Consider the following 27,077-nt stretch of genomic DNA (forward strand, 5'->3'; position numbering starts at 1 on the left):
ACTGATTGGTGGTAATCCTTAGTATGATCTGGGAGTTTGCCCTTCAGAGGGGTGGATTTTCTGCTCTCAGTTTAACAAGAACATGGAGAAGATCCTTCTCTGTTTTTACTGTTGCTTCTGTCAGAGGCCTAGGAGCCTCTGAGCCATGTTAAGTTGCTTTTGCTGGGATGAAGAAGTATAAGACTCCCTAGTACCAAGAGGGAGGTTCCTGACAGGTGCCCTTTGTCAGACACTACCACAGCCTGGACAGGCAACCATACTGGTCCTCGCCCTTGCTTGGCATTCCATGGTGGTCCTGCCATTCTCCTTGCATGCCTGTGGGTCTGCTCTGGTACATGAAGGTTGGTGGGCTAATTGTGTGCCTACTGAACCTGGCAAATAAACGTCACCCTGCAAAGCCTCTGGCCACCCTCTTGCCTTTGCTTCCTCTGTCCTACCAAGGAAGAGTCCCTGGAAGGCAGTGGGGAGGGGAGAGGCTGGGAGAAGGTTCACAGGTAGTAGCTGATGCTCAGTAGATTGCTTGAGCTGAGAGTGAAGGTTACTCTCAACCAGTTGATCCACAAAGGTGGTGGTGGGTGTCCTCTGGACTCTAGAAATCCATGTGGGTGGTGCATTCTGAGCTAGATATAGGCCCAGGAATATCTCCTGGGCTGAAAGCTCAGGTAAGGGCTGCTGTTCTGACTTCTGTTGATTAAAGGAACCTTTGTCTTAATTGGGTACAGAGCCAGAACCCATCCAGGGCCAACCACACAGCAAGCAACCTTGCTCATAGCCTAAGTGGGCTTTCCTTAGTTGGGGAGAAGGTATAGGATGGGCATTGCACAAAGGTTCTATACTGCTGTGTGTTGATTCCTTCCTGTGAACACCTGTGCTTTCCACATAGGCCCAATGGGATTTTGCTCGGTGGCTTCTTCAGCTCATGGGGCTCTGAACAAAGTTTCTTCAGGAGAGAGAGTAACCCTGTCAAAACGGCTGAAGATCCCAAAATGGTCTTGCTCTAGCCCAGAGTTGAACTCACCAGGGTTGCTGCTTTCTCAGGGAGAATCTCAAAGAATAACTTATTCTTTTGTGGGAATAATAAAAAGGGTTGTTAGTTCCTGGTCAGTTCCTGGTCTTCGAAGCATTTGTGCCTCCAAAATTGCAACCCTACTACATTCTCAGGCATGATGAATCCTGGGAGCTGAGAGCTAAATTAAGTTACTGGCCCTAGTATCTCCAAACCCGGGGATCATTAGCTCTTACTTATATAAAGCCAAGGTTACTGTGGGTCGTGCTGATTGGTTGGGCCATACATATCCATCTTTCCAAGATCACTAATAATCTTAAACTGAGAGGGTGGGGCATTCTTTTGGTCTGGGAACTATAAGCTGCCAGTGCGCGTTCTATAAGCGGAATTATAAGAGGTCCAGCACTGCCCAGAACCCCGGGGACCCATGGGGACCACAGTTCCATCCCCTTGAGGTTACAGTCTTGACTTTCCCTGAGTGCTGAAAGAAGAGAGAGCCCAGGCCTGGTCATTTCACGCCAGCTTGGTACCACAACAGCCAGCTTTGCTTGGAAGAAGGGTTATCTCGCAGCGTCGCTGCTTTCCGCCCTAATCCAAGGCAGTGCCCTTTGTCTCAGGGGTTGGTGGAGGTTTCTAAAAATCGCTTAAGAGCCACCGCACTCAATCCCAGGATTCTCTACGGTCGAGGGCCGCTAAACCTCATCAATGGTCCCGCCCCGCTGGGAGTTAATCCAATCAGAGCCAAACATTCAGGCTCTTTTCCCGGTTTGGTGTCGTCATTTCCGATTTATACCCGGAAGTCATGCTGTGGAGCCAAATTTGAAGCAAGCCGAGTCGCCGGGGCGCGGCCACGAAGTTGTACCTGTTGCAGTTTCCTTGGCTACCTGGTCCGCTTGAGTCCAGCCATCATGCCTATCCGTGCCCTGTGCACTATCTGCTCGGACTTCTTCGACCACTCCCGCGACGTGGCGGCCATCCACTGTGGACACACCTTCCACCTTCAGTGGTGAGTGACAGCGGTGTACGGGCCCACACTTGCCCTGGTACTGCTTCGGGGCCTTAGGGTGTCGGACCTTCAGGTAACCCATACTCTAAGCCCAGATGGGCGGTGAGGACCTCAATAGACTGAGCTCCGCGGGAGCTTCCAGACCTGGGCTGAAGTGGGTAAGGCGGAGGTGATAACTGAGCCCTCAGGGGGCAGAATTGGTGTAGTGAAGAGAGTAGGGACTTCCATGAACACTTGTGCAAAGAGATGTAACTTCAAAACTATTAGCCTGAGCAGAGTTGAGCTTTCACTACATTAACAAGCCCTTTTATCTCTTCAAGATAGAAACTTAACAGGCTTCTGACCACCCAAAAGGTTTTGCTGTGGATTGATTCTATCTAGAATCATCTCATGAGCCAAATACACCAGTTTATGCACCATGCCAGCGAACTCGATTTAAAATGGAAAGGCAAGGAGATACTTCCCTATTAAGGGATCCTGCTGACTATATAGGACCATTTTGTTGAGTTTAATAGTAATAGTCACAGGGAACTCGTAGGACCAAAGGCCTCAGGGAGCAGGTAGCTAGGCATCACCCTGATAGCTACAGGGTGCCCCTTACTTGCAAAGCTCAGGGTTTCTGATGGCCTGAGCCCCATGCTGAGGGAACCATTGTTGTTTGATTAGAAACCAAAGATCACTTCTTAAATATTTTATTTACTCTTATATCCTCTGTTTTCTAACTTTTCACTTTAGTCTTTTCTGTGTATTCATGTTTTACATGTGAAAACAACCTTTAGTTGGACTTTAAAAATCTCCTCTTATAATCTTTGTATTTAACTGGACCATTTAGTTTACTTAAAATGTTGCAATGGGGGTGCAGTGGCAACTAGGTAGACAGACAGGAGGATCACATGTTCAAGGCTTAGTGAGAGGCTGGGGATGTGGCTCAAGCGGTAGCTTGCACGCCTGGCATGCGTGCAGCCCAGGTTCCATCCTCAGCACCACATACAAACAAAGATGTTGTGTCTGCCAAAAACTAAAAAATAAATATTAAAAAATTCTCTCTCTCTCTCTCTCTCTTTAAAAAAAAAAAAGGCTTAGTGAGACCCTGTCTCAAATTTTAAAAAATAATAACAAATAGATGGAGATGTAACTCAGTGGTACAAACCTCTCCCCACCATCACCACCATTGTTCATTCCCTAGTAACAAAAAGCAAAAGACAAAAAATAATGATAATTATAAAATTATAATAATGCAATTACTGAATGAAGATTAAGTATCCTATTTGGTGTTAGCTGTTTTGTTTGGCCTGTTTCTTATTTACTCCTTTCTTGTTTTAATTTGAATTGGTTACATACTTTGTATTGCTCCTTTTTTCCCCTGAAAGAGTTTGGAAGATATATACCCCATTTTCATTCTTTTAGTAATTATACTATATATAGTCTTAATATACCAAATTCAAAATTAATCAACACCTTTTTCATTTGCCAGGTAACTCAGAGTTTAGAATACTAACACACTCTTTTTTTTTTAATGTATTTTTTAGTTATAACTGGACACAACATCTTTATTTATTTGTTGTTATGTGGTGCCAGTATCAAACCCAGGGCCTCCCATGTGTTAGAGGAGCACTCTACTGCTGAGCTACCACCCCAGCCCCCTAACACACTCTTTCTACATTATTGTTTTTTGAGTAATAAACTTTTTGTTTACAATAATTTTTTATTTACAGACAAGTTGTAAAGATAGTACAGGTAGTATTTATTTATTTATTTTTCTGGTACTAGGGATTGACCACAGAGGCACTTAACCACTGAGCCACATCCCTAGCCCATTTTATTTTTTTCTAAAAAAGAGAGAGAGAATTTTTTTAATATTTATTTTTTTTTAGTTTTCAGCGGACACAACATCTTTGTTTGTATGTGGTGCTGAGGATAGAACCTGGGCCGCATGCATGCCAGGCAATCGCACTACCGCTTGAGCCACATCCCCAGCCCCTAGCCCATTTTTTACATTTTATTTAGAGGCAGGGTCTCACTGAGTTGCTCAGTGCCTCACCATTGCTGAGGTTGGCTTTGAACTTGAGATCCTCCTGCCTCAGCCTCCCAAGCTGCTGAAATTATAGGCATGAGCCACCTCACCCAGCAGGTTTTTCTTTTTAATTAATTAGTTAATTAGTTAATTTTTATGTGGTGCTGAGGATCGAACCCACAGCTCACATATGCTAGGCAAGTACTCTACTGCTGAGCTACAACCCCAGCCCAGTTTTTTTTTTTTTAACTTATTTTTTATTTTTTAGTTGTAGTTGGACACAATACCTTTATTTTATTTATTTTTATGTGGTGCTGAGGATGGAACCTAGGGCCTTGCACGTGCTAGGCGGGCACTCCACCACTGAGCCGCAACTTTAGCCCCAGTTTTTTTTTTTTTTTTTTTAAATGAAGAGTCCCAGTCAAGTATTTTGTAGAATGTCTGTCAACTTGAGTTTCTCTGATATTTTCTCATGATTTGACTGGGATTATAGGTTTTGGGGAAGTATGCTATAGAGGTAAGGTGCTCTTCTCATGGTATCTTATTGAGGGGTACATGCCAACAACATACTTATCTCTGATGGTATTAACCATGATCCCTTAGTTAAGGTGGTGTCTACCAGATTTCTCCATCATGAAGTTATTATTTTTCTTTCAAAATTCTGTTCTTTAGAAGCAAGTTACAGGACCAATTCATACTCAAGTAGAAAGGAATTAAGCTCTACACTATTTGGAATTCTTTGTAAGGAATTTGGTATTTTCTCTGTTTATTCAGTCATCTATGTAATGGGCTTATATGTTTTTTTGGATATATACCTGGGAGTGGATAGGCTGACACATGGGAATTCTATGTTTAGCTTTTAGCTTTTGAGGAATTGCATACTATTTTCCATAGCAACTGTATCTTTTTAAATTTTTTTTTCCCTTTTTGAGATGGGGTCTAATTATGTTGTTCAGGCTGATCTTGAACATCACTTTAGTTTCTTTCATTTATTTATTATTTCGTTTATTTATTATTTCGATGTTGTTTGTTTATTTATGATTTGTTTATTATGATTTCTGATGTTGGGATTGAACCTAGGACAATTATGAACTCTACAACAACTGAGCTACACTACTACTTGCATCTTTTTAAATTCCCATCAAAAATACATGAGGTTTCTACAACACTTGTCATCTTGTTTTTGTTTTTGTTTTCTTCAGTGTTGGAGATTGAATCCGGGGCCTTATGCACCTGGAACTTGCTCTACCACTGAGCCACACACATGGCCCTCCATTTTTGGATAACAGCTATCCTTGTGGATTTAACATGACATTTTGCTTACTACCTTCCCTCCCTCCCTCCCTTTCTCCCTTCCTCGCTTTGTTCGTTCCTTCCTTCTTTCCTTCCTCCCTCCCCTCCTTCCTTCCCTCCCTCCATCCCACAGGGGCACTTAACCACTAAGCTACATCCCAGGCCCCCTTTTTTCCCTTTTGAAACAGGGACTCATTAAGTTGCTTAAGGCCTTGCTGAATTGCTGAGGCTGGCTTTGAACATGCAATCCTCCTTCCTCAGCCTCCTGAGTCACTGGGATTATAGGCATTCGTCATAGAATCCTGCTATCCCCTGCCCTTTCTATTGTGTGTGTGTGTGTGTGTGTGTGTGTGTGTGTGTGTGTGTGTGTGTTTGGTATTGGGAATTGAACTCAGGAGCACTCAACACTGAGCCACATCCCCAGCCCTATTTTGTATTTTATTTAGAGACAGGGTCTCACTGAGTTTCTTAGCAACTTGCTAAATTGCTGAGGCTGGCTTTGAACTTGTGATATTCCTGCCTCAGCCTTCCAAGACACTGGGATTACAAGCATGCACCACTGCGCCCGGCTCTGTTTTATTTCTAGATGGTGTTTTACTAAATTGCTTAGGGCCTCCCTGAATTGCTAAGGCTGGCCTTGAATTTGAGAGCCTCCTACCTCATTTTCCCGAGTTGCTGGGATTACAGGCACACACTTCCATGCCTTTTTTAAATTTAATTTTGGCAAAATATGCACAAATGCATGTCATAAAAACTACCATTTTTCATTTATTTATTTTTGTCCTTTTATAGATTGAACTTGGGAGCATTCTACCTCTGAGCTACATCTGTAGGACTCAGTCTCCCAAGTAGCTGGGATTACAGGCCTGTACCACTGTGCCTGGCTCCTTTGAATAAATTTTTTTTTTTGGTATTGGAGATTGAACTCAGTGGTATTTAACCACTAAGCCACATCCCCATCCCTTTTTATTAGGTATTTTGAGACAGGATCTCCCTAACATGCTTAAGATTTTGCTAAGTTGTTGAAGTTTGCTTTGAAATCGTGATCCTCCTGTCTCAGCCTCCGAATCCGCTGGGAGTACAGGCGTGTGCCACCATGCCCAACTTCAATAATTTAAAAAAGTATATTTTCAGTTATAGATGGATGTGAAACCTTTTATCTATCTATCTATCCATTTATTTATTTAGTTTTAGGTGACCATAATATCTTTATTTTATTTTTATGTGGTGCTGAGGATTGAACCCAGTGCCTCACGTGTGCTAGGTGAGCACTCTACCACTTGAGCCACAACAGAGTGCTGGGGATGTGGCTCAGTGGTTGAGTGCCCCTGAGTTCAATTCCCAAAACTAAAAAAAAAAAAAAAGAATACAAGCAACAGTAAATGTTGATGAGGATGTGGGGAAAAAGTACACTCATATATTGCTGGTAGGGCTGCAAATTGGTGCAACCATTTGCAGTATGGAGATGCCTCAGAAAACTTGGAATGAAACCACTATTTGACCCAGTTATCCCATTCCTTAGTTTATATCCAAAGGACTTAAATCAGCATTCTACAGTGACTCAGCCACATTAATGTTTATAGCAGCTCAATTCACAATAACATGGAACCAACCTAGGTGTCCTTCAACAGATGAATGAATAGGGAAATGTGGTATATATACACAATGGAATATTACTCAGCCTTAAAGAAAAATAAAATTACAGCATTTCCTGGTAAATGGATGAAGCTGGAGAATATTATGCTAAGCGAAATAAGCCAATCCCAAAGAACCAAAAGCTGAATGTTTTCTCTGATATACAGACACTAATTCACAATGTGTGGGGCTAGGGAAGAATGGAAGTACTCTGGATTAGACAGAGGGGAGTATAAGGAGGGGAGGGGGTGTGGAGGTAGGAAGAATAGTAGAATGAATAGGAAATTATTACCCTATGTGCATATGTGATTACACGATCAGTGTAGCTCTACATCATGTACAACCAGAAGAATAAGAAGTTATTGCATTTATGTATGTCAAAATGCAGTCTTTTGTCTTTTTCCCATTCTCTAGGTTCTCTGGGTTCGATCCTCAGCACCACATAAATAAAATAAAGGTATTGTGTCCAACTAAAAAAAATATATATGTAAAAAAACTACTGAGAGCTGAGGTTGCAGCTCAGTGGTAGAGCACTTGCCTAGCATGCATGGGGCACTGGGTTTGATCCCTCAGTACCACATAAAAAAAATAAAAGGGCTGAGGTCTTTTACCTCTTTTGTTAGTTTAAGTCCCAGATTCTTTTTTTGAGGCTATTGTGAATGGATGGGGTAGTTTTCTTAGTTTCTCTTTCAGTGGATTCATCACCGATGTGTAGGAACACATTTGATTTATGGGTGTTAATTTTATATCCTGCTACTTTGCTGAATTAATTTATTAGTTTTAAAGTTTTCTGGTGGAATTTTTTGGATCTTCTAAATATAGAATCATGTTGTCAAATAGTGATTGTTTGAGTTCTTCTGAAAAGAACTTTTCTTGTTTCTTATTTTCTATTCTTTCAATTTTTCTCAATTTAGCATGATGTTGGCCTTGGGTTTAGAATATATAGCTTCTATAATGTTGAGGTATGTTTCTACTATCCCTAGTTTTTCTAGTATTTTGAGCATGAAGGGGTGCTGTATTTTTTTAAATTAATTAATTTATTTATTTTTAGTTGTAGTTGGACACAGTATCTTTACTTTATTTATTTATTTTTATGTGGTGCTGAGAATCAAACCCAGGGCCTCACATGTGCTGGGTGAGCACTCTACCACTGAGCCACAACCCCAGCCCCAGGAGGTGCTGTATTTTGTCAAATGCTTTTTCTACATCCTTTGAGATGATCATATAATTCTTATCTTTAAGCTTATTGAGTAATGAATTACATGTATTGATTTCTATATGTTGAACCAATCTTGCATCCCCAGGATGAACCCCACTTGATCATGGTGCACTATCTTTTAAAGATATTTTTATTTGAAATTTGCCAGAATTTTATTGAGAATTTTTGCATCTATGTTCATCAAGAATATTGGTCTGAAGTTTTCTTTCCTTGATGTATTGGTGTTAATTATTCTTTGAAGGTTTTATAGAACTTGGCTGAGAATCCGTCTGGTCCTGAAGCTTTTCTTAATTGATAGGCTTTTTTCTTTTTCTTTTCTTTTTTTTTTTGGTGGTGCTGGGGATTGAATCCAGGGCTTTGTACATGCAAGGCAAGCACTCTACCAACTGAGCTATATCCCCAGCCCCAATTTATAGGCTTTTGATGAAATCTTCTATTTTGTTGTTTGTCCTTCTGATTCAGTATGGGTAGGTCATATGTCTCTAAAAATTTGTTGATGTCTTCAAGATTTTCTATTTTATTGAAGTATGAATTTTCACAATAGTTTCTGATTAACTTCTATATTTCAGTAGTGTGCATCATGATATTTCCTTTTTCATCACAAATTTTAGTAATTTGAATTTTCTTTCTCTTTCTGTTCATTAGTGTGTCTAAGGGTTTATCAAAGAACCAACTTTTTGTTTTGTCCATTTTTTAAAAAATATTTATTTTTATTTTATTTTAGTTATTGGCAGACACAACATCTTTGTATGTGGTGCTGAGGATCGAACCCGGGCCGCACGCATGCCAGGCGAGCGCGCTACCGCTTGAGCCACATCCCCAGCCCCATTTTTTGAATTGTTTCTTTTGTTTCAATTTCACTTATTTCACCTCTGATTTTAATTATTTCCTGTCTTTACTGCTTTTGGTGTTGATTTGTTCTTTTTCCAGGGCTTTGAGATGTAATGTTAGGTCTTTATTTGTTGACTTTCTATCTTTTAATGAAAGAGCTCAGTGCAGTGAACTTTCCTCTTAGTACTGCCTTCATAGTGCTAAGATTTTGACATGTTTTATCACTATTCTCATTTACTTCTAAGTATTTTTTTATTTCATCCCTAATTTCTTCTGCTATTCATTTGTGATTCAATAGTGTATTTAGTCTCCAGATGTTAAAGTAGCTTCTAGTTTTTATTTTATCATTGATTTCTAATTTCATTCCATTATGATCTGATAGAATTCAGGGTATTAGCTCTTTTTTTTTTTTTTTTTTTTGTATTTGTTAAGAGTTGTTTTGTGGCATAAAATATTGTCTAGTTTAGGAGCTGGGGATATAGCTCAGTTGGTAGAGTGCTTGCCTAACATGCATAAGGCCCTGGGTTCAATCCCCAGCACCACCACCACCAAAAAAAAAAGATATTGTCTATTTTAGAGAAGGATCTGTGTGCTACTAAGAAGGATCTGTGTGCTGCTGAGAAGAAAGTATATTCGCTCCTTGATGACCAGTATTTTTAAAAAGCCTTTGTTTGGGTGCAGTGTTGCAATGCCTATAATCCCAGTGGCTTGGAAGTTTGAGGCAGGATTTGCAAGTTCAAAGCTAGCCTCAGCAATGGCGAAGCACTAAGCAACTCAGTGAGACCCTGTCTCTAAATAAAAATACAAAATAGCACTGGGGATATTAGCTCAGTGGTTGAATGCCCCAGAGTTCAATTCCAAGTACCCCCCCAAAATAAAAAAATAATAAAAAAACTTTCGTTTTCCCAAATTGAAATTCTATACTCCCTAAACAGTAATTCCCAATTGTTCCCTGTCCCAAAGCCCTGGTAATCACCTTTCTACTTTCTATCTCTATAACTTTGACTTCTCTAAGTACTTCATTTAAGTGCAATCATAGTATATTTACCTTTTTGTAACAGGCTAACTTCTCTTAGCATAATGTCTTCATGGTTCATCCATATTAATTGTAGCATATGTCAGGATTTATTTTTCTGTTTTCTTTCTTTCTTTTTTTTTTTTTTTTTTGGTGGTGCTGTGGGTTAAATCCAGGGCTTCTCACATGCTATAACAATTTATTATAAACTCAGTTGCTTAAAACAACACAAATTTATTGCATTGTAATTCTCGAGGTCAGAAGTCTTACATTAGGTCTTATTAGGTTAAACTCTAAGCATGAGTAGGGGTACCTTTCTCAGTTCATGGCCGTTTTGCCATCTTCAAAGTCAATAGCATTATACCATCAAACCTTTCTAAATGACTTGACATTCCTGTCTTAACTTATAAGGGTCCTTGTGATAATTACCCCACCTCAGCGCTGGGGATACAGTTCAGTGATAAAGCACTTACCTAGCCTGTGTGAGGTCCTGGGTTCAATCTCTAGCACCACAAAAACAAAACAAAACAAAACCCTTCCCATTCCATGAAGCACACCTGTAATCCCAGAGGCTGAGGCAGGAGGATTTCGAGTTCAAAGCCAACCTTAGCAACTTGGTGAGGCCCTAATCAATTCAGTGAGACCCTGTCTCTAAATAAAATATAAAAAGAGGGCTGGGGAAGTGGCTCAATGGCTAAGCACCCCTGGATTCAAAACCTTCCCATCTCAAGATCCTTAACTCAATCACATCTGCAAATTTCCTCTTGCTACAATAAGCTAACATATTCACAGGTTGTAGGGGTTAGGATGTGAACTTTTTTGGTGGAGGTAGTGTTCGTACCACTTTCTTTCCAGAACTTCCATTTACACATTTACTATAGCTTCTCTGAGTATCTTCTATGTCTCTTATCATCTCTACATTTTTTTTGTCTTTTTAATTCTTGAGGTTTCCTCTGATTTATCTTTCATTGTATTAATTCTTGAGCTTTGTTTAAACTGCCATTAAACCCACTCACTGACTTAAGTTTTGGCTGGTTTTCAGTTTTAGGATTTCCATTTGGTTCTTTTTGTTGTTCTTATTGAGATGGAGTCTTACTATGTTGCCTAGGCTAGTCTCAAACTTGTGAGCTCAAGCAATCTACCTGCCTGTAGCTAGGACTGCATGCATGTGCAGCTATATCTGGCTTTGTTTGGTTCTTTTAAAATTGTGCTATGTTGGTGCTGGGGTTGTGGCTTAGTGGTAGAGCACTCACCTAGCATGTTGTGAGGCACTGGGTTCGATCCCCACCACCACATAAAAATAAATAAACAAAATAAAATTTTTCTATGTTGCTGTTTAGCTTCTGATTCTGTACTGATATTTATTTATTTTTTTTTATTTTTTTTTTTTTTAGAGAGAGGGGGAGAGAGAGAGAGAGAATTTTTAATATTTATTTTTTAATTCTCGGTGGACACAACATCTTTGTTTGTATGTGGTGCTGAGGATCGAACCCGGGCCGCACGCACGCCAGGCGAGCACGCTACCGCTTGAGCCACATCCCCAGCCCCCTGATATTTATTTTTTTAAACATAATATGTTTGGTGTGTGTCTGACAATTCTAATACATGTCTGTGGACATATGCTTTTTTCCTGCGTGCCTGTTTACTTTTTACAACATTTTTTCTATTGAAGTATAATGTAGTTAAAGACAAATATACATATAATCAGTGTATGGCCTGCAGTATTTTCACAAACAACATATTCACATAGCTAGAATTCAGATCCAGAAACAAGCTTGGGATGTAGCTCAGTGGTGGAACATTTGCTTAGTATGTATGTGCAAGGCGCTGGATTTGTATTTGATCATCCCCAGAACTGAAAACAAAATTTTTAAAAAAAGAAGAAAGGGAAGCATAGTATTATGAGATCTAGAAATGTCTTTATATACTCTTTAACTACTCCTACCAACCTAACCCTCCTTAAGTCCCCCATATAAAGGAAACCACTGTCTTCAGAACTTAGATGAATTTTGCCTATATTTTTCCTTTATGTAAATGGAATTTTACAAAATCTATTTTTTGTGTGTATCTGATTTATTTGCCTATGTGTTATATTTTTCTGATTTATCCGTAATGATTTTTAGTTGTTTCATTCATTCTCCTTGCGTATTATATTCTACTGTGCCTGATTGGCTTAGATTATATGTTGTACATGTTATTCAAAAGTGGATACCTAGGATGATGGTATTATCTTCCAGAGAAGACTTTGTAAATTTAAGATTTGTGTTTTGATGGACCACACAGATAGATAGAAAGCTAACCTCTATTTACTTGTACCATCTAAGTATAGCCTTTGGGGCTAGCTTAAAGTAAGGGTATTATCAGAGTCCCTATCTATGATAGATTCTGGGCTTTGATTGTCACTCTATCCCAGTCATGGCCCAGAAGGTTGGCAGAACAGCTTCAGGCTAATACTGCAGGGCCAGAAATGGTCAGTTGGTCTGAGTGCCAAGTACCAGTTACGCCTGTGGGAAGTGCTGTAAGCAACTATTGTCATGTCCTCCTGTGTGGGCAGGCATTGGGGTGATTTGATCTGGTGTCTACCTGACCCTTATCCCCAGCCATACCAGGGCTCACCGATCTGTTGTTCTACTTTCATTTCAGCCTAATTCAGTGGTTTGAGACAGCACCAAGTCGGACTTGCCCACAATGCCGAATCCAGGTGAGAATATGGGGATGGGCCCACCTCAACTGGACCTAGTCTTCTTACCAGGAAGCAAGAATGTAGAAAGATCTCTAAAACCAAATAGTAATTATGACCCTTTTTCACCCTCCTAGTTTGGGCAAGTTGAGTCTCATGTATGCCCTTGCGTTGCTCTGGGATCTATTTTACACCCTCAGGGAGTTGACTTGTCACTTGGCCCGGTTCTTTTTTTTTTTTTTTTTTAATATTTCCTGGACACTATTTTTTTTTCTGAGCCAGTCTTCACCCGGATATATTTGGCTCTTTTTCTGACGTTATTTTTTTTTAATATTTATTTTTTAGTTTTTTTTCGGCAGACACAACATCTTTGTTTTGTATGTGGTGCTGAGGATCGAACCCGGGCCGTACGCATGTCAGGCGAGCCTGCTACCACTTGAGCCACATCCCCAGCCCTCTTTTTCTGTCTTTAGAAAATGCTCCAGCACCTAGAGTTGAATGCCTTTTGAGCACTCATTGTGTGTGTTGGGAGTCTCCCTGAGAACTCCCGGGCCTTTCAGACATGGCGCGGGAAAATTGCCAGTGGGCAGCTAAGAACTCCCCAGGCTTTTCAGATAAGGAGCCCCTAATGCAACATGGCGGCCGGCAAGTTGCCAGTGGGCAGATAACAAGTTGTTTTGAGAATTTTCTAATTGGTCCTCCCGTCTTCTGTGATCGTGGACAGTTCGTGCCCTCCATGAATCTTATGCAGGGCGGATGTGCGTGCACCGTAGGTGATGACCTGACCTTTACTATGATTGACTCTGGGAGCTTCCTGGTTTAAGATAACTGACTCTCAACTTCTGTATAAGCTAGCACCAGCTTGCAATAAGGTGCTTCATCTTTGTCACTGCTATCTGTGTGTGTGCGTTTTAATCTCCGACGATGAACCTTGGCCTTTCAGTGTGTGTCTACAGTGATATGACTTCAGCAACCAAATAAGTCCTATCTTGGGGTACCTGCAGGAATGAAGGGGTCTTCTAAATTCAAAACATTTACTTTGAAAAGTTAGGTCTGGAAACAGACCTGGTATACATATTAGGCAGGCAGTTGAATTCATGTACAAACTTTTCTCCTTGCCCATGACCCAGCAAGACAGTCATACTCTATCTTGTTTTCCCATCTAGGTTGGCAAAAGAACCATTATCAATAAGCTCTTCTTTGACCTTGCCCAGGAGGAGGAGAGTGTCTTGGATGCAGAATTCTTAAAGGTATCCAGAATGTGTCTCATTCCACTAAACTCCAATTTCCGTGGGAGTTCACTTTCTACTCCTACACAGGGAAGGTTTCTAGAGTATAGAGATAGGGTTATGGAGGAAAGACTGGTAGAAATTTCTAGGCAGGGGCAAGTAGAGCGGAGGATAAATGATGACGAGACATGGTCATCAGAGAAATATACTGTAAAGGGTAATGGGGCCACTTGATTGGAAGACCTCCTCTTTGGATTTCAGTGCAATTCTGACCAAAGGATAGAGTGACTCTCTCAAGGTTCTCTTACCTTATGAAGGGCCTGTAGCCTTCCTGCCTTCCACTTTGCTACTGGTTAGTTAGTGACAGATTAGGAAATTCTTTGACTTCCCAGTCAGGAAAGATGTATGGGTCCACTGTTTCCTACTTTGCATGTGCCTCAAAATTGCCTAGGGAACTTGGTATAGAGTCAGAAGCCTGGGTCTTCCCTGGACCAGTAATAGAGGGCAAAGCCCCTGGAATCAAGATTTTCAGCCCAACTGGAAACACATACTACAGCAGGGGCTAAGCAGGTTCCTTCCAATACTTATACCGTTTCTGCCCAAAATCTAAAATTTAGCTTTCTTAGGGTATCAGGAGGCTGGATTGGCAGAAAACTCCTGAGGAAGTCAGATTGAGCTTCACATTTGATTGCTGGACACTGAGGGTTAATTTGCTGGATATTTGTCAGATCAGAGTTCATTTGACGATGGGCCCCAGGTGTTATGATGTCCTCGGAACTCACTGTGCTGGGAGTGTAGAGCTTTTATGTTTTGAACCAGTATATTCAACTGCCCCTAGTTTTAAGTGGTGTCCTCTGTGATAAAGACAACAAAAGCAGCTTTATTTCTTTCCATATTTCAAAGCCAGTTCTATGAAACAGGGAAGCAACACCTTAAGTAGTTTGGAAAGGGGTTGGAAAACTTCCTGGGTAGTGGTGCAGCAGCCTTGGATTGGTGTCCCTTCTCAGGAAGACCCTTCATGTTCTTCCCCACCCCCTATTTCTATTCCCACCTCTTCAGCTTACACTGACCAACCCAGCAACCAGAAGCTACTGGCCCTAGAGTCCTGCCTAGAGAGTTCCATCACAGGGGGCTTATCCACTCACTATTGTAGGCCTTCGTATTGGTCACATCTAAAATTCTGAGTCTTGTGTTGAACCTAGAAGTGTTATCTAAAGGAAGGTTTGCCTGGGATTCCATCTAACTACAACCATGGACCCTTGACCAAGCACTTAAGTCCTGTAAAACCTTGATTTTCCTGATTATGGTTCCTCCATAACCAGGATTGCCCATAAGGGTGTTGAATTCTCTGGACTTCCAAATAAGAGCTGCATGCACTTCTGCCCAGCCTCTCTGTACTGCTACTGTGGCTCTGGAACATATGCAAGCCAATGAGGAGTTCACTTGACCCTCTCAATCTAGCAATGCAAAGCTGTCCTGCCTTACTGATTCCTCTTAAGTTCTACAGCTGAAATATTTGTATTACACAAAGTCACCTTAGAGCTTTCAAGGAGGTAGCCTGTGAAGCAGGCAGAACACAGGGTGGAGGTCTTTGGCCATCCCTGTTCTGGGTCCCTGGTGAGTGCAACTGATACTCAGAGAGTGTGAGGCTAGTACAGGGTCAGGGAATTGATGGAAATTTGTGCTGTTGAGACTGATCTGTGGACCTAGCTTCACTTCCTTTGCATCTATTCTAACTCTTTCTCTGTTCTGAGGCCCTGCTTCTGGGATTAGTTTTCTCCATATTAGCTATGGTTTAAAAGGCACACAGAGATTAAGCAGTGCTTATCTCTCCATTGTTAGCTTAGCTTGGGCCTTGAGGTATACCAGGGTTCATGCTTTCCTGGACCTACAGTCCTCATTGTCTGATCCTGAGGCTCCCACAGCCATATGGGAGGCCATCTGGACACCAGCTGTGATGCATTCCTGTTGTTTATTGTGGGTATTATTTTTCAGAATGAACTGGATAATATCAGAGCCCAGCTTTCCCAGAAAGGTGAGTTTTCAAGGAGCCCTGGAAAGCTCCTGATTTGGATACTGGAGGGAGGGGCTCTAGAAGGAAGGCCTCAAACCTTCTGGCAGAACCAGAGGCTCTCTCTGCTTTATATGGTCAAGAGTATTGCCGGCTCTTGTAACTGGCAGGAAAGGAGACAAAAAGGAGGTGAATGAAGCTATCTGCCTAGACCAGGTGAGCCTCTTCTCTTCGTCTAAGAATTCTAGCCCAGGCCCCAGGCTGGGGAATGGGAGGCTACCTGATGGGACAGAATATCTCTAGGAGAAGGCTCAGATGCTGTATTTGTCAGTAACCTACTTGAGTTCTGGAATAATAAATTAACTATACCCAAGGGATGGGAAAACAGTGAAATCGTCCCAGTAGTTGTAGCAAAAAGAAGGCTTATTTCCTAGACGAAGGCTCTGGGGCTCAGTTTGCCTGATTTGGTGCATGCCAGAGAGAGACAAGGGCAACCAATTTTTTGGCTTGAGCCTTGTTCTTACCTGACTCAGGGATGAGGTACGGGAGCTTAAGGGCCCAGGTTCTCATTCTGATGAATGGATGGGACTCTCCCTCTACCCTCCACTTCTATTCCAGAAAAAGAGAAACGGGACAGCCAGGTTATTATCGACACTCTGCGAGACACTCTGGAAGAGCGCAACACCACTGTGGAATCTCTGCAAAAGGCCTTAGGCAAGGCTGAAATGCTATGCTCTACACTCAAAGTAGGTCCCCAGGTTCTGTGGGCAGAGTTGGTGGGAAGGTAGACCTCTAGTCAGGCTTATTATCCTGGGCTTATATTCTGGTTCTTCCTCAGTCATTACTTGGTTTATGCAATTCATAAAATATAGGCAAATCACTTCTTCCCAGGCCTTCCTATACTGTACCCATCCAGGCCATAAGAAAAAAGTCATATGAGTGTGCTTATGGATTTTGTACTAGGTAATTTGAAGAAGTGAAGCCTTCCAAATACTTCACAGAAGGGGCTCAAGTAAGACCTCAGTGAGGCTAGGCTGTGTCTCCAAAAGTGGCTCACACTCCACTGGTGAGCCAGCCTGAAGAACCTTCTTCCATTAGCACTCCAGTCCTTGATGGGGCTGCTCTCTGGAGCCAGATCAAACAGCATCCCAGGGAGGAGCAGGGGCCTTTGAAGTCAGCTGTGCTGAGCTGACCAGGCAGATCAAAGCCTATAGAGCAAGCATCCTAGGCCCAGATGAATTTTGTATCAGCCTAGGTTGGTGAGCCTCTTGCTCTCCAAGGGACATGAGGCGATTGATCTGAACCCACAATTGATATTCTGGCCTTGTAGGCAGAAGCAGTCTTTGTTGGATGCCATTTGAAAGGGAAAGGGAGCCATCCGTGTGAACAGACAAGGCCCCAGGATATTTGGTTTCTCTATTCCTGCTTGGGGGATGGCTAGATCACATGGCCCAGCCAGTAGGAGGGAACAAACTAGCACCTAGCTGCAGAGCTGAAGTTTGTCATAGCACTCCCAGGTCAGAGATAGAATGGTCTCATGCTGAGGGCAGTCTAGCCAGCTGCTGCTGACTCAGCTGTCCTATTATGCTCTAGTCCATGGGTTTGGATGTTGCTGGTGAGGCCTGAGTTTATGCTCAAAATTTCTTTTAGCTATCTGTACAATATGCACTATGAGACCTAGATCACAGGATTTTGTCTGCCCACAGTTATCCTATATATGCTGACATTGGATTATGACTGTAATAAGACAAACCTCAGGAGGAACCAGGCAGGGAGGTGAAGAAACAGCAGGCCTAGGGCCTCTTAGCAGAAAAAGCACAGACCAGAGTGGGACACACTTAACCTCTGGGATTTTGGGGGCATATGGTTATCAGCATTTTCAAAAGATAAGATCAGATAGTTTTAGAGCAGAGTTCTCCAGTGACTTTAGCCATGGCTCCCAAGCACCATGTTTGGGTTTGATTGCTCTTCAGAAGCAGATGAAGTTCTTGGAGCAGCAACAAGATGAGACTAAACAAGCACGGGAGGAAGCCCGCCGACTCAGGAGCAAGATGAAGACCATGGAGCAGTGAGTTTAGAGCTGGCGCCTGTATGTGTCCTTATACCCAGGGCCTCCAGATGGTATAGCTCTTAGGACTGCAGCAGGGAGTAAGTTGGGTCACCTCTATGGCTCAATCCCCACAGGACATGGAGGGCTCAGGTCAGCTACATATGGACACAAATCTTTCTTGGCCTCTGTGGACTCTTCTGATTTCCATAGGAGCACTTGCCATATTCCTTCCTGTCCTGTGCCTATGGCCAGATGACCTGGCAGATTTTTCCCTTTAGTAACCTCTCTATAGGAAATCCCTGACCTTGAGGGCTTCTGTCAGCACCTCTTGCTCTGCAGCATCCCTAGAGCTGTGCTCAGCTCTGCTATATAGCCTTTCCTTGGGCACACCCACCTGCTAAAGCATCCTAGCTGCCCAGGCTATTGCCATAGCAACAGCAGCCTAGGAAGGCAGACTAAGCATCAGCCTCCAGATTTCAAATGCTGTGGGCTGTGTGTGTTTTTCAGGATTGAGATCCTACTCCAGAGTCAGCGGCCTGAGGTGGAGGAAATGATTCGAGACATGGGTGTGGGACAATCAGCAGTGGAGCAACTGGCTGTGTATTGTGTGTCTCTCAAGAAGTGCGTACTTTGGCCCCTTTCAGTGAGCTCAGGAGCTAGGCTATGGGTCCCCAGCCATGCCTCTGCTGCCTATCTCTTGTAAAGCAGATGGAGTTAAGTGGCAAGCTCCGGGGCCATCCTGCCTTGGTTTGAACCTTGACTCTACCTGTCACCAGCTGAGTAGCCTGAAGCCAGTTTCTTGGCTTCTTGAACCCTCACCTTTCTACAGTGAAGAAAGTGATAGACATGCCTCACTGAATCATTGAGAAGAGTATGAATTTTAAGTGATGTTTGTTTGTTTTTTGATACTGAGGATTGAACCCAGGGGGACTTAACCCAGGCAGTTTTTGAACTCACGATCCTCCTCCCTCAGCCTCCCAAACTACTAAGATTACAGGTGTGTGCCACCATGCCTGGCTTTAGTGTTGTTTTTAAGGAGTTGACATTAGCTCTCTGAGCTGTAAGCCCTCTGGTGATATCTGGAGTCTGTTTCCCATCAGTACTATTACTGACCCTGCGTGTCTTGGATCAGAAACTTTGCCCCTGTTCTTCACGATGGTGGTATGAGGTTGGTAGGAGGGAGGGATGCTTGGCTAACAGGCACAAAAACAAAATGCCTTCTGTAGGGACCAAGTGGTATAGAGGGCCCCCTAGTGAGGCCAGAGCTCCCTGCAACCCTCTCAAGTTACAAATACCTTCAGGCCAGACAGGGAACAGTGTCACCAGACTCCTTGCATTTTGTGCAGGACCCTCCACAGGGCCACCTGGCCCCTGCTGGACTCAGGTGTCAGAGGAAGAATGAGAATGAACTGAGGGGTTGGGCAAGGACTTGTGTTAGGTTGGTGCTGTGACTCTTTTAAGTAACAGAGTGTTCATTCTGGTATCTCTTTCCATCATCACTTCACAGAGAGTATGAGAATCTAAAAGAGGCTCGGAAGGCCTCAGGGGAGCTGGCTGACAAGCTGAGGAAGGACTTGGTCTCCTCCAAAAGCAAGGTAACTGAGCAGAGTGCAAGGAACTCTTTTTTTGCTTGTTCATGCTTGCTCAAGACTCCTGAGCCGGCTATCTGGCCTGACAGCATGGCTAACTCCATGAGGCTGGTGAATGGCTTCAAGAGACTGGGCACTGACTTTCTGTGGCTTTGTGTACAAACCCCAAATGTGATAGCTTCAGAGACCTGTTTTTTTACACTTAGACCTAGAGTGGAAGGGCTCCTGGGACTGCTGCTTTCACTTTTGGCATAGTGCATCCACAGGATGCGCTGTGTAGAAAGCAGCCTTTGCTGCTAGGCAACTCCACACATGTATCACCAGACAGACATCTGGGGTCTCCTCCCATATCTCCAGTTTCTTCTGGACCCTAAGTGACCCTAACTATGACAAGTGAGGGGCAAGGCATATCGCCTCCACTTGGCTTGTCCTTTACTTCCTATACCTTCTTGTAGTTGCAGACAGTCTACTCTGAATTGGATCAGGCCAAGTTGGAGCTGAGAGCAGCCCAAAAGGACTTACAGAATGCTGAAAAGGAAATCACGGTGGGACATTCCTGGCCTATTGAGAATGAGGGATGGTTTATGTGTCCTTTAAGAGCAAGGTTGGGAGGGGAGAGAAGGATGGGAAGGAGATATGGGAATAGGAAAGATAGTAGAATGAATCAGATATTATTACCCTATGTGCATATATAATTACACAGCTCATAAAATTGTATATCATGTACAACCAGAAAAATGAGAAGTTATACTCAATTTATGTGTGATGTGTCAAAATGCATTCTACTGGGCTGGGGCTGTAGCTCAATGGCAGAGTGGTTGCTCAGCATGTGTGAGGCACTGGGTTCAATCCTTAGCACAACATAAAAATAAATAAAATAAAGGCATTCTGTCCATCTACAACTGCAAAAAAAAAATTAAGGGGCTGGGGTTGTGGCTCAACGGTAGAGCACTTGCCTTGCACATGTGAGGCACTGGGTTCTATCCTCATCACCACATAAAATAAAATAAATATATGTTTTTAAAAAAATTTTTTAAATGTATAACTAATTAGAACAAATTAAAAAAAAAAAAAAAAGGAGCAAGGCTAGACTTTTTTCTTCCCAAGAACCTGTACACCAGTCAGTGGTGATGGTTCTGAGCTGCCTGCATCCTCCTGGGTCAGGCAGTGGGTCAGGGTATACACCTTGGTGGTCTATACCCTGGGCCTCTTGGGCAGAGGTCAGATGGCACAATGGGTCTTTCCTCATAATCCTTCTTCTCTGAGACTGTTAATTACCAGAAGAGAGACTTTACCAGAGAGGGTTTCTGAAGCCTGGTGTTTTGATTTTCAGGCCTTTCCCTATTCCCAATGCCCTTTATGCATGCTGCTTATTCTTTGCCTTATCTTCTCTCACATTCTTCTCTTTCTTTCCCAAGAGCCTGAAAAAGAAGCTAATGATGTTGCAGGAAACCTTGAACCTGCCACCAGTGGCCAGTGAGACTGTCAACCGCCTGGTTTTAGAGAGGTTTGTTGACCCCCTGGGGTGGTGCAGAGATCACAAGCTAAGAGAATGCCCTGAGAAGGGTCTTCACTCCTCATGGTTTTGGTAGGATGTGTGGATCTGCAGTTTGTGGATCTCCTGCCCTGGGAGCCAGCCAAGATTTAGCAGGAAAGCAATTTGAGACAAATTTTGTGCTCTAAAAGGAAAGGCCAGGGAATGCCAGAGAGAACCAAGTCAGAGAATGAGCAGGAGCACTGACTGTCTTGAGGCACCCTGTTTATGGACTGGTTCTCTACATGTGTCTGTCTGCCCCAAATTCTGAAGCAAACTTGAAACCACTCTGAAATAATCTCCCTCTGGTTCCAGGAACGTGTGCTTTAAAGCTGCCAGCAGAGGGAGCAAGAGACAGAGGGATTGGTATCCCTGCCAGTAGAGGGTATTCATTGTTTCCCCTGAGTGTTTCACAGAAATAGGAGAGCATTTTCAGGTCTATTTCCTGCCTGTAAGAGGGCTCTATCCAGGGAGCCAGACGGAAGACTTCTGTCAGTGACCCAATGTTTTATTTGAGCCACTTTTCACTGTTCTTTAGTGAAATACTCCCTCTGCCAATCAGTTGATAGTACCTGCCTGTCTACTAGCCTGTATGGTGCTTTCTGACCCCTTGCTTTGCCCTATTCTCCATGTGAAGCTTATGACCCATCTTGTTGCTCCTTCTGTCTGTGTAGCATGTCAGCCCCAAAGAATTTTCCCTGAAATAATCCTGGACATAATTCCCCTTGCTGCATGCCCAAACCCTGCCCAGATGTGCCTTGGGGCACTCATGAATCTTAGTGGGTCTTTAGGCTTTAGCCAAATCAAGCAATAGTAGGACATGTTTTCCCTCCTGCCTCTGTGCTTTTGCTTCATTCAACTAATGAGTTAGCTGCCCTGAACAGACTGCCTTAGTTTCCTTAGCTTACTCTCCTATGCCACGTAGCACTTCTTCACATGCTGTGCCAGGTGCCATGGACCACAGAGATGCTCTAGAGTCATACTCAATGTGTACTACATATTTCTGAGTAGACCAATATCCACTTTTTTAAAAAAACATTTTTTTATTTTTTGAAAGTAGTTGGAAACAATACCTTTATTTTATTTATTTATTTTTATGTGGTGCTGAGGATCTAACCCAGGGCCTCACATGTGCTAGACGAGCACTCTACCACCGAGCCACAATCCCAGCCCTCAAGATCCATTTCTCCTTTTTTTTTTAAGTATGGTCCCAGCTGGTACCCTTATTTTTATTTATTTATTTATTTTTTTAATATTTTTATGTGGGGCTGGGGATGTGGCTCAAGCGGTAGCGCATTCGCCTGGCATGCATGCGGCTGGGGTTCGATCCTCAGCACCACATACAAACAAAGATGTTTGGCCGCCGAGAACTAAAAAAATAAATAAATATTAAAATTCTCTCTGTCTCTCTCTCACTCTCTCTTTAAAAAAAAAATATATATATATTTTTATGTGGTGTTGAGGATCGAACCCAGTGCTCAGCACATACCAGGCGAGTGCTCTACCGCTTGATCCACATCCCCAGCCCCCAAGATCCACTTCCTAATCTGTGTCCCTCATCACCAATTTTCTTACATTCATACCCCATCCCATAGTACATGATATGCTTCTACATAGGAGAGTGAATGCACAGGCCAGTTTTCTCTGTTCTTGTACTTCAAATCTTCAGTCTTATTCTCCCTTTCTTATCTCAGTCTATCTAGAGCCAAAGTTGCTTACCTACCTGCTACCCTCCATTTGGATTGGACCCAGAAAGGGTTGTTGGGAGTATGATAGGCACATGAACTGCGATGAGGTCCAGCATGGATTTGGTTTTGACAAACTGGGCTATTTCTGGTCTTTTCTTCCTATCTTATCCTCAGTCATTGACCATGTCTCCTTAGATGCCCCAGAGAACACAAGGGTCCCATCAGGAGCTTAGCAGGTTTAGTATACACCCTCAACTAATAGTCTCAGAAACCATGTGATATGGATAAACCTTTGGAACCAAAGCCACCTCAAGGCAGTGGGTATAAAACCCTCCCCTAGTATATCACTAACAGTTGGCAAGTTCCTCTCTAGCTTCAATTCTATAGGCCTCAAGGTGTTTCCATGCACTTGCCTTTTATGTCTGGCATTCATAACAAGAGAAAAGTGCACGGTCTGCCTCTAGATACCTAGGGACTTTGTATACCTGCTTTTTTATACTTTGTTTACCACCCCAAGCTGCTATGAGGCCTGGACTCCTGTAACAGATCCTTACTGAGTGCCTTCTAAAACCTTCTCTGTCTTCTTGGAGCTTGTGTTCTTATGGAATAGATGAGCTGGGAGTTTTGATGGTTTAAGTCCAGAAGCTGCCAGCTCCACACTACATAAGCAGAATCTAGTCTGGAGCTCCCAAATGGAGATGAATCTCCCTTACTCTGAGTAAGCTTCATAGACAGTTCTTTTCTCCCTTGCCTTTCTTTCTTTTTCTTTTTCTTTTTTTTTTTTTTTTTTTAACTTTTATGTGGTGCCGGGGATTGAACTCAGTGCCTCACGCATGCTAGGCAAGCGCTGTACCACTGATCCATAACCCTGGCCTCTCCCTTGCCTTTTAAATCCACAGGACACTCCATTTGCCAGGCCTAAATCTGTACAAAGCTGGGCTGGGCTTTCCATCAGGCTGCACGCAGAATGACTTAATTTTCTATTTTCTCCAGTATTTTTCTAGGCATAAAAATTAGGGAATGGGCTAGGAATATAGCTTAGTTGGTAGGGCTTGCGTTGCATGCACAACGCCTTGTATCTAGCACCACAAAAAAAAAAAAAAAAAAAAAAAAAAGTTGGGGGCGGGGTGGAAGCAGGTTGGTTGCATTTAGCATAAGCCCTTCTTTTAACTTGGCACAATCTACTCTAAATCCAGGGTCCTCTCCTAGGGCCCCAAGCTCTCACAAGTAGTAGTTGACCCCTCAGTAGCAGCTTTGTCCTATTTTCTTTTTGTTCTAATGCTAAAACCCTCATAACTATAAGGGACCTCAAAGACCCTGCCTTTGCCTTCTCCCCTTGACAGCTGACATGATATTGTTGCTCTGGAAGAAGTCTAAAGTTTTATAATATATGGCAATGTATAGACACATTCTTATCCAGCCTTTTGAAGCAAGAGTAATTTAGGCACAGAGGATGGCAAGGGTAAAGGCCTGAGGCATGACTGAGCTGGGTATGCTTGGAGGAGAGGGGTTGGTGGCAAGGGTGCCAGGTTTCTTTTTTTTTTTTTTTTTTTTTAGTTTTATATAGACACAATATCTTTATATATTTTTATGTGTTGCTGAGGATCTAACCCAGTGCCTCACACATTGAAGGCAAGCGCTCTACCACTGAGCCCCAGCCCAGGGTGCCAGATTTCTCTGGGGCTTTGCAAGTCAGCTTTATGTTACAGGTTTTTTTGTTTGTTTGTTTTTTGTTTTTTGTTGTATGTTTGTTTGTTTTGGTGGTAGTAGGGATTAAAGTTAGTGCACTATAGCATTAAGTTATACTCTCAGTCCTTTTTTTATTATTATTTTTTTATTTTGAAAAAGGGTCTTGCTAAGTTACTGGCCTCAAAGTTGTAGTCTTTCTGCCTTTGTCCCCCAAGTAACTGGGATTACAGGGGTGTACCACCATGTTCAATACTTTACCAATATTTTTATTATAAAGTATACATAATATAAAATTTACCTGTAAACTATTATTAAGTGTGATTCTGTGGCATTAAGAACATTCACCATTGCTATACAACCATTACTACCATCTATCTCCAGAAGTTTTTCAACTTCCCAAATTGATATATTGTACTCATTAAACAAATTCCCCATTTGTCTCTATCAGCTTCTGCAGCTGCCATTTTACTCTTATCAATTCAACCTCACATAAGTGGAATCATGTAATATCCTTTTGTGGCTGGCTTATTTCACTCAACATGTCTTCAGGGTTCATCCTACTGTAGCATGTATCAGAATCTCCTTCCTTTTTTTAGGTTGAATAGATAATTCTGTTTTAAATTTGCAAGCATTCTTTCTTGCTGAGTACAACTTTTGTAAAATGTGCTATTTTTGTTTTATGCTTTCACATTTGCTGTTTATCTCAGAGTCAGTGTTTGTACATCATGGCCTTTCTTTTGGGCTTTCCTCCTATGCTCAGTAGTCCTTGGCTGCCTCTGGCCCTCTGATTAGGAAGTAATAGAAAGAATTCTTGAGACCCCAGCCTAGGTGGGAGTTTGGAGGGGGGTGGAGTATGCCATGAGCCAACATCATGGTGAGTCTTAGCTGAATCCAGTATTGACTGACCTAGGTTACCGTGCATGGATGTTCATGGATGTTTGTTTGGGGTCTTTGGGAAAGCATCTTTCATTTATTGACTCAAGTTAGCTGCCTGGCTGCCTAGTTCTGCCAGTGGGACCAAGCTTACACCTTCTATTAATGCCCCAGTTTTCAGGCCTGCTTAATGCTTCATAGCCCCCTCCTTGTGAATTCTGGCTGTTAAGTCATTGTCCTATCCTCTTGACCATGCACAGTCTCCCAGAATTTTATGGAAGTCTCTAGGTGCTGATGATGGTTGCCCATTCCATTTGTTGTAGTAGGGCTATCCTTTGCTCCTGTCATTTTAGGATGTCCTTAGGAGGTAGCTACCTCTCCAACTACAGAGAGGATGTTAAGAAGACCTCTCATGGGCCTAAAAGGCTCCTGACCTCTAGGCTAGAGAGAGCTAGGGAGGCTTTCATATAGTGTAGGACTATCAGGAGCCATGAGTTTATGGAGGAGATATTAACTGATCTATTTTTTAAGTTCTGTGGCATGAAGCTGTACAAGTTGGCCATGGGTGAATGTCCCAGTGAGTGATGGTATCACTCAGGAGGGCCTCATACCAGGGCCTCAGCTAGTAAAGGAGGGGCTACTGAGCCCCAGATTTTTCCTCATAAGACAGAAGATGGGAAGGAAAGAAAGAAGACCCCTGGCAGAAAGAACAAGCACTGTGTCCCTATGAGCCAGATATGCGTGTATGGAGACACCAGGAACCTCCTGAGTCTTGTGTTTAGTGCAATGGATGACCAGGAGGTGCAAGTGAAGAAAACTGGCTTAGCTTAAGACTAGGCTGAACATGTGCCTTGAGCACCAATGAGCATCCTGGGGGGATGACAATAAGATCTTGATCCACCTAGATCCACCTAGAGAGCAAAATATCTGCACCTCACCAGAATAGATCTGCCTCTTGAGTTCACCTTTCCTAACCCTTAGTAGGTTAGTAAATAGTAGCAGAACAACAGCTACTGCATATTGGGCATGAATGGTCCTGGCTGTTGCTTTATTCTGTGGTTCCTGGAGGGGGAAATAAAGCAACTAGTGTGGAATTGGTTTCAGGTGGGTTTGTGCCACCTTCATTTCCACTTGCATGCAAACAGGAGAGTAGAGCTTCCAGAAGGCTGGCCAGGGAAAGGAAGTTTGTCCTGGCTTCTCAGATTGCTTCCCCATTCACATCTGTGGAAGTAGCTCCCTTTCCTCTGATCTGCACACCCAGTGGAATTGGGACTGTGGTACAGCCCTGAACAGTTCTTGAATCCTTAGAGTTGCCCTTGCCATTCTCCAGGGTTCTCCTCAGATTATAGGAGCTGGAGAGCCCTGCCAGATCTGGATGGGCTAGGAAAATATGTTGGCTGTAGTTTCTAAGAGAAATCCCACCACCACCACACCAATTATAAAGGTAAAGTTATATAAATTGAAAATTCAAATTGTAATGCATTCCACTGTTGTGTATTTTAAAAAATAAAATCAATTTTAAAAAAAGAATAGAAAAAAAAAAGAAAATTCAGAAAATATGAAGTTATCACAGAGGCAGTTACTGTTGATTTGTGGTACATTTCCTTCCCATCTTTTTTCTGTTCAAGGTGGTGGTAGGGTGGATATGTGTCCCAAATCATGTGATTGCGTTGCACTAAACATAGAATTTGGTATTGCTTTTTAAACTTAACATA

General features: G+C 42.6%; 1 protein-coding gene and 1 non-coding gene across 2 annotated transcripts in view; both read left to right on the top strand.

Moving 5' to 3' along the window:
* The first annotated feature begins 504 nt into the window (after positions 1 to 504).
* The window catches only part of Traip (TRAF interacting protein), a 29,573-nt gene continuing 3,000 nt past the window's right edge, over positions 505 to 27,077 (top strand). The window contains exons 1-10 of the mRNA XM_076867628.2: positions 505 to 2,012; positions 12,663 to 12,720; positions 13,866 to 13,949; positions 15,924 to 15,963; positions 16,558 to 16,685; positions 17,913 to 18,007; positions 18,497 to 18,610; positions 19,497 to 19,584; positions 20,034 to 20,123; positions 20,997 to 21,085. Of these exons, the coding sequence (XP_076723743.2) occupies positions 1,915 to 2,012; positions 12,663 to 12,720; positions 13,866 to 13,949; positions 15,924 to 15,963; positions 16,558 to 16,685; positions 17,913 to 18,007; positions 18,497 to 18,610; positions 19,497 to 19,584; positions 20,034 to 20,123; positions 20,997 to 21,085 (884 nt within the window). The 5' untranslated portion in view covers positions 505 to 1,914. The remainder of the gene's footprint in view (positions 2,013 to 12,662; positions 12,721 to 13,865; positions 13,950 to 15,923; positions 15,964 to 16,557; positions 16,686 to 17,912; positions 18,008 to 18,496; positions 18,611 to 19,496; positions 19,585 to 20,033; positions 20,124 to 20,996; positions 21,086 to 27,077) is intronic.
* Positions 9,477 to 9,549, top strand: Trnav-aac (transfer RNA valine (anticodon AAC)). Its single transcript has one exon. It is a non-coding gene; the product is annotated as a tRNA-Val (tRNA).

The sequence above is a fragment of the Callospermophilus lateralis genome, chromosome 10 (assembly GCF_048772815.1).
Source record: "Callospermophilus lateralis isolate mCalLat2 chromosome 10, mCalLat2.hap1, whole genome shotgun sequence".
NCBI classification, from domain to species: domain Eukaryota; kingdom Metazoa; phylum Chordata; class Mammalia; order Rodentia; family Sciuridae; genus Callospermophilus; species Callospermophilus lateralis.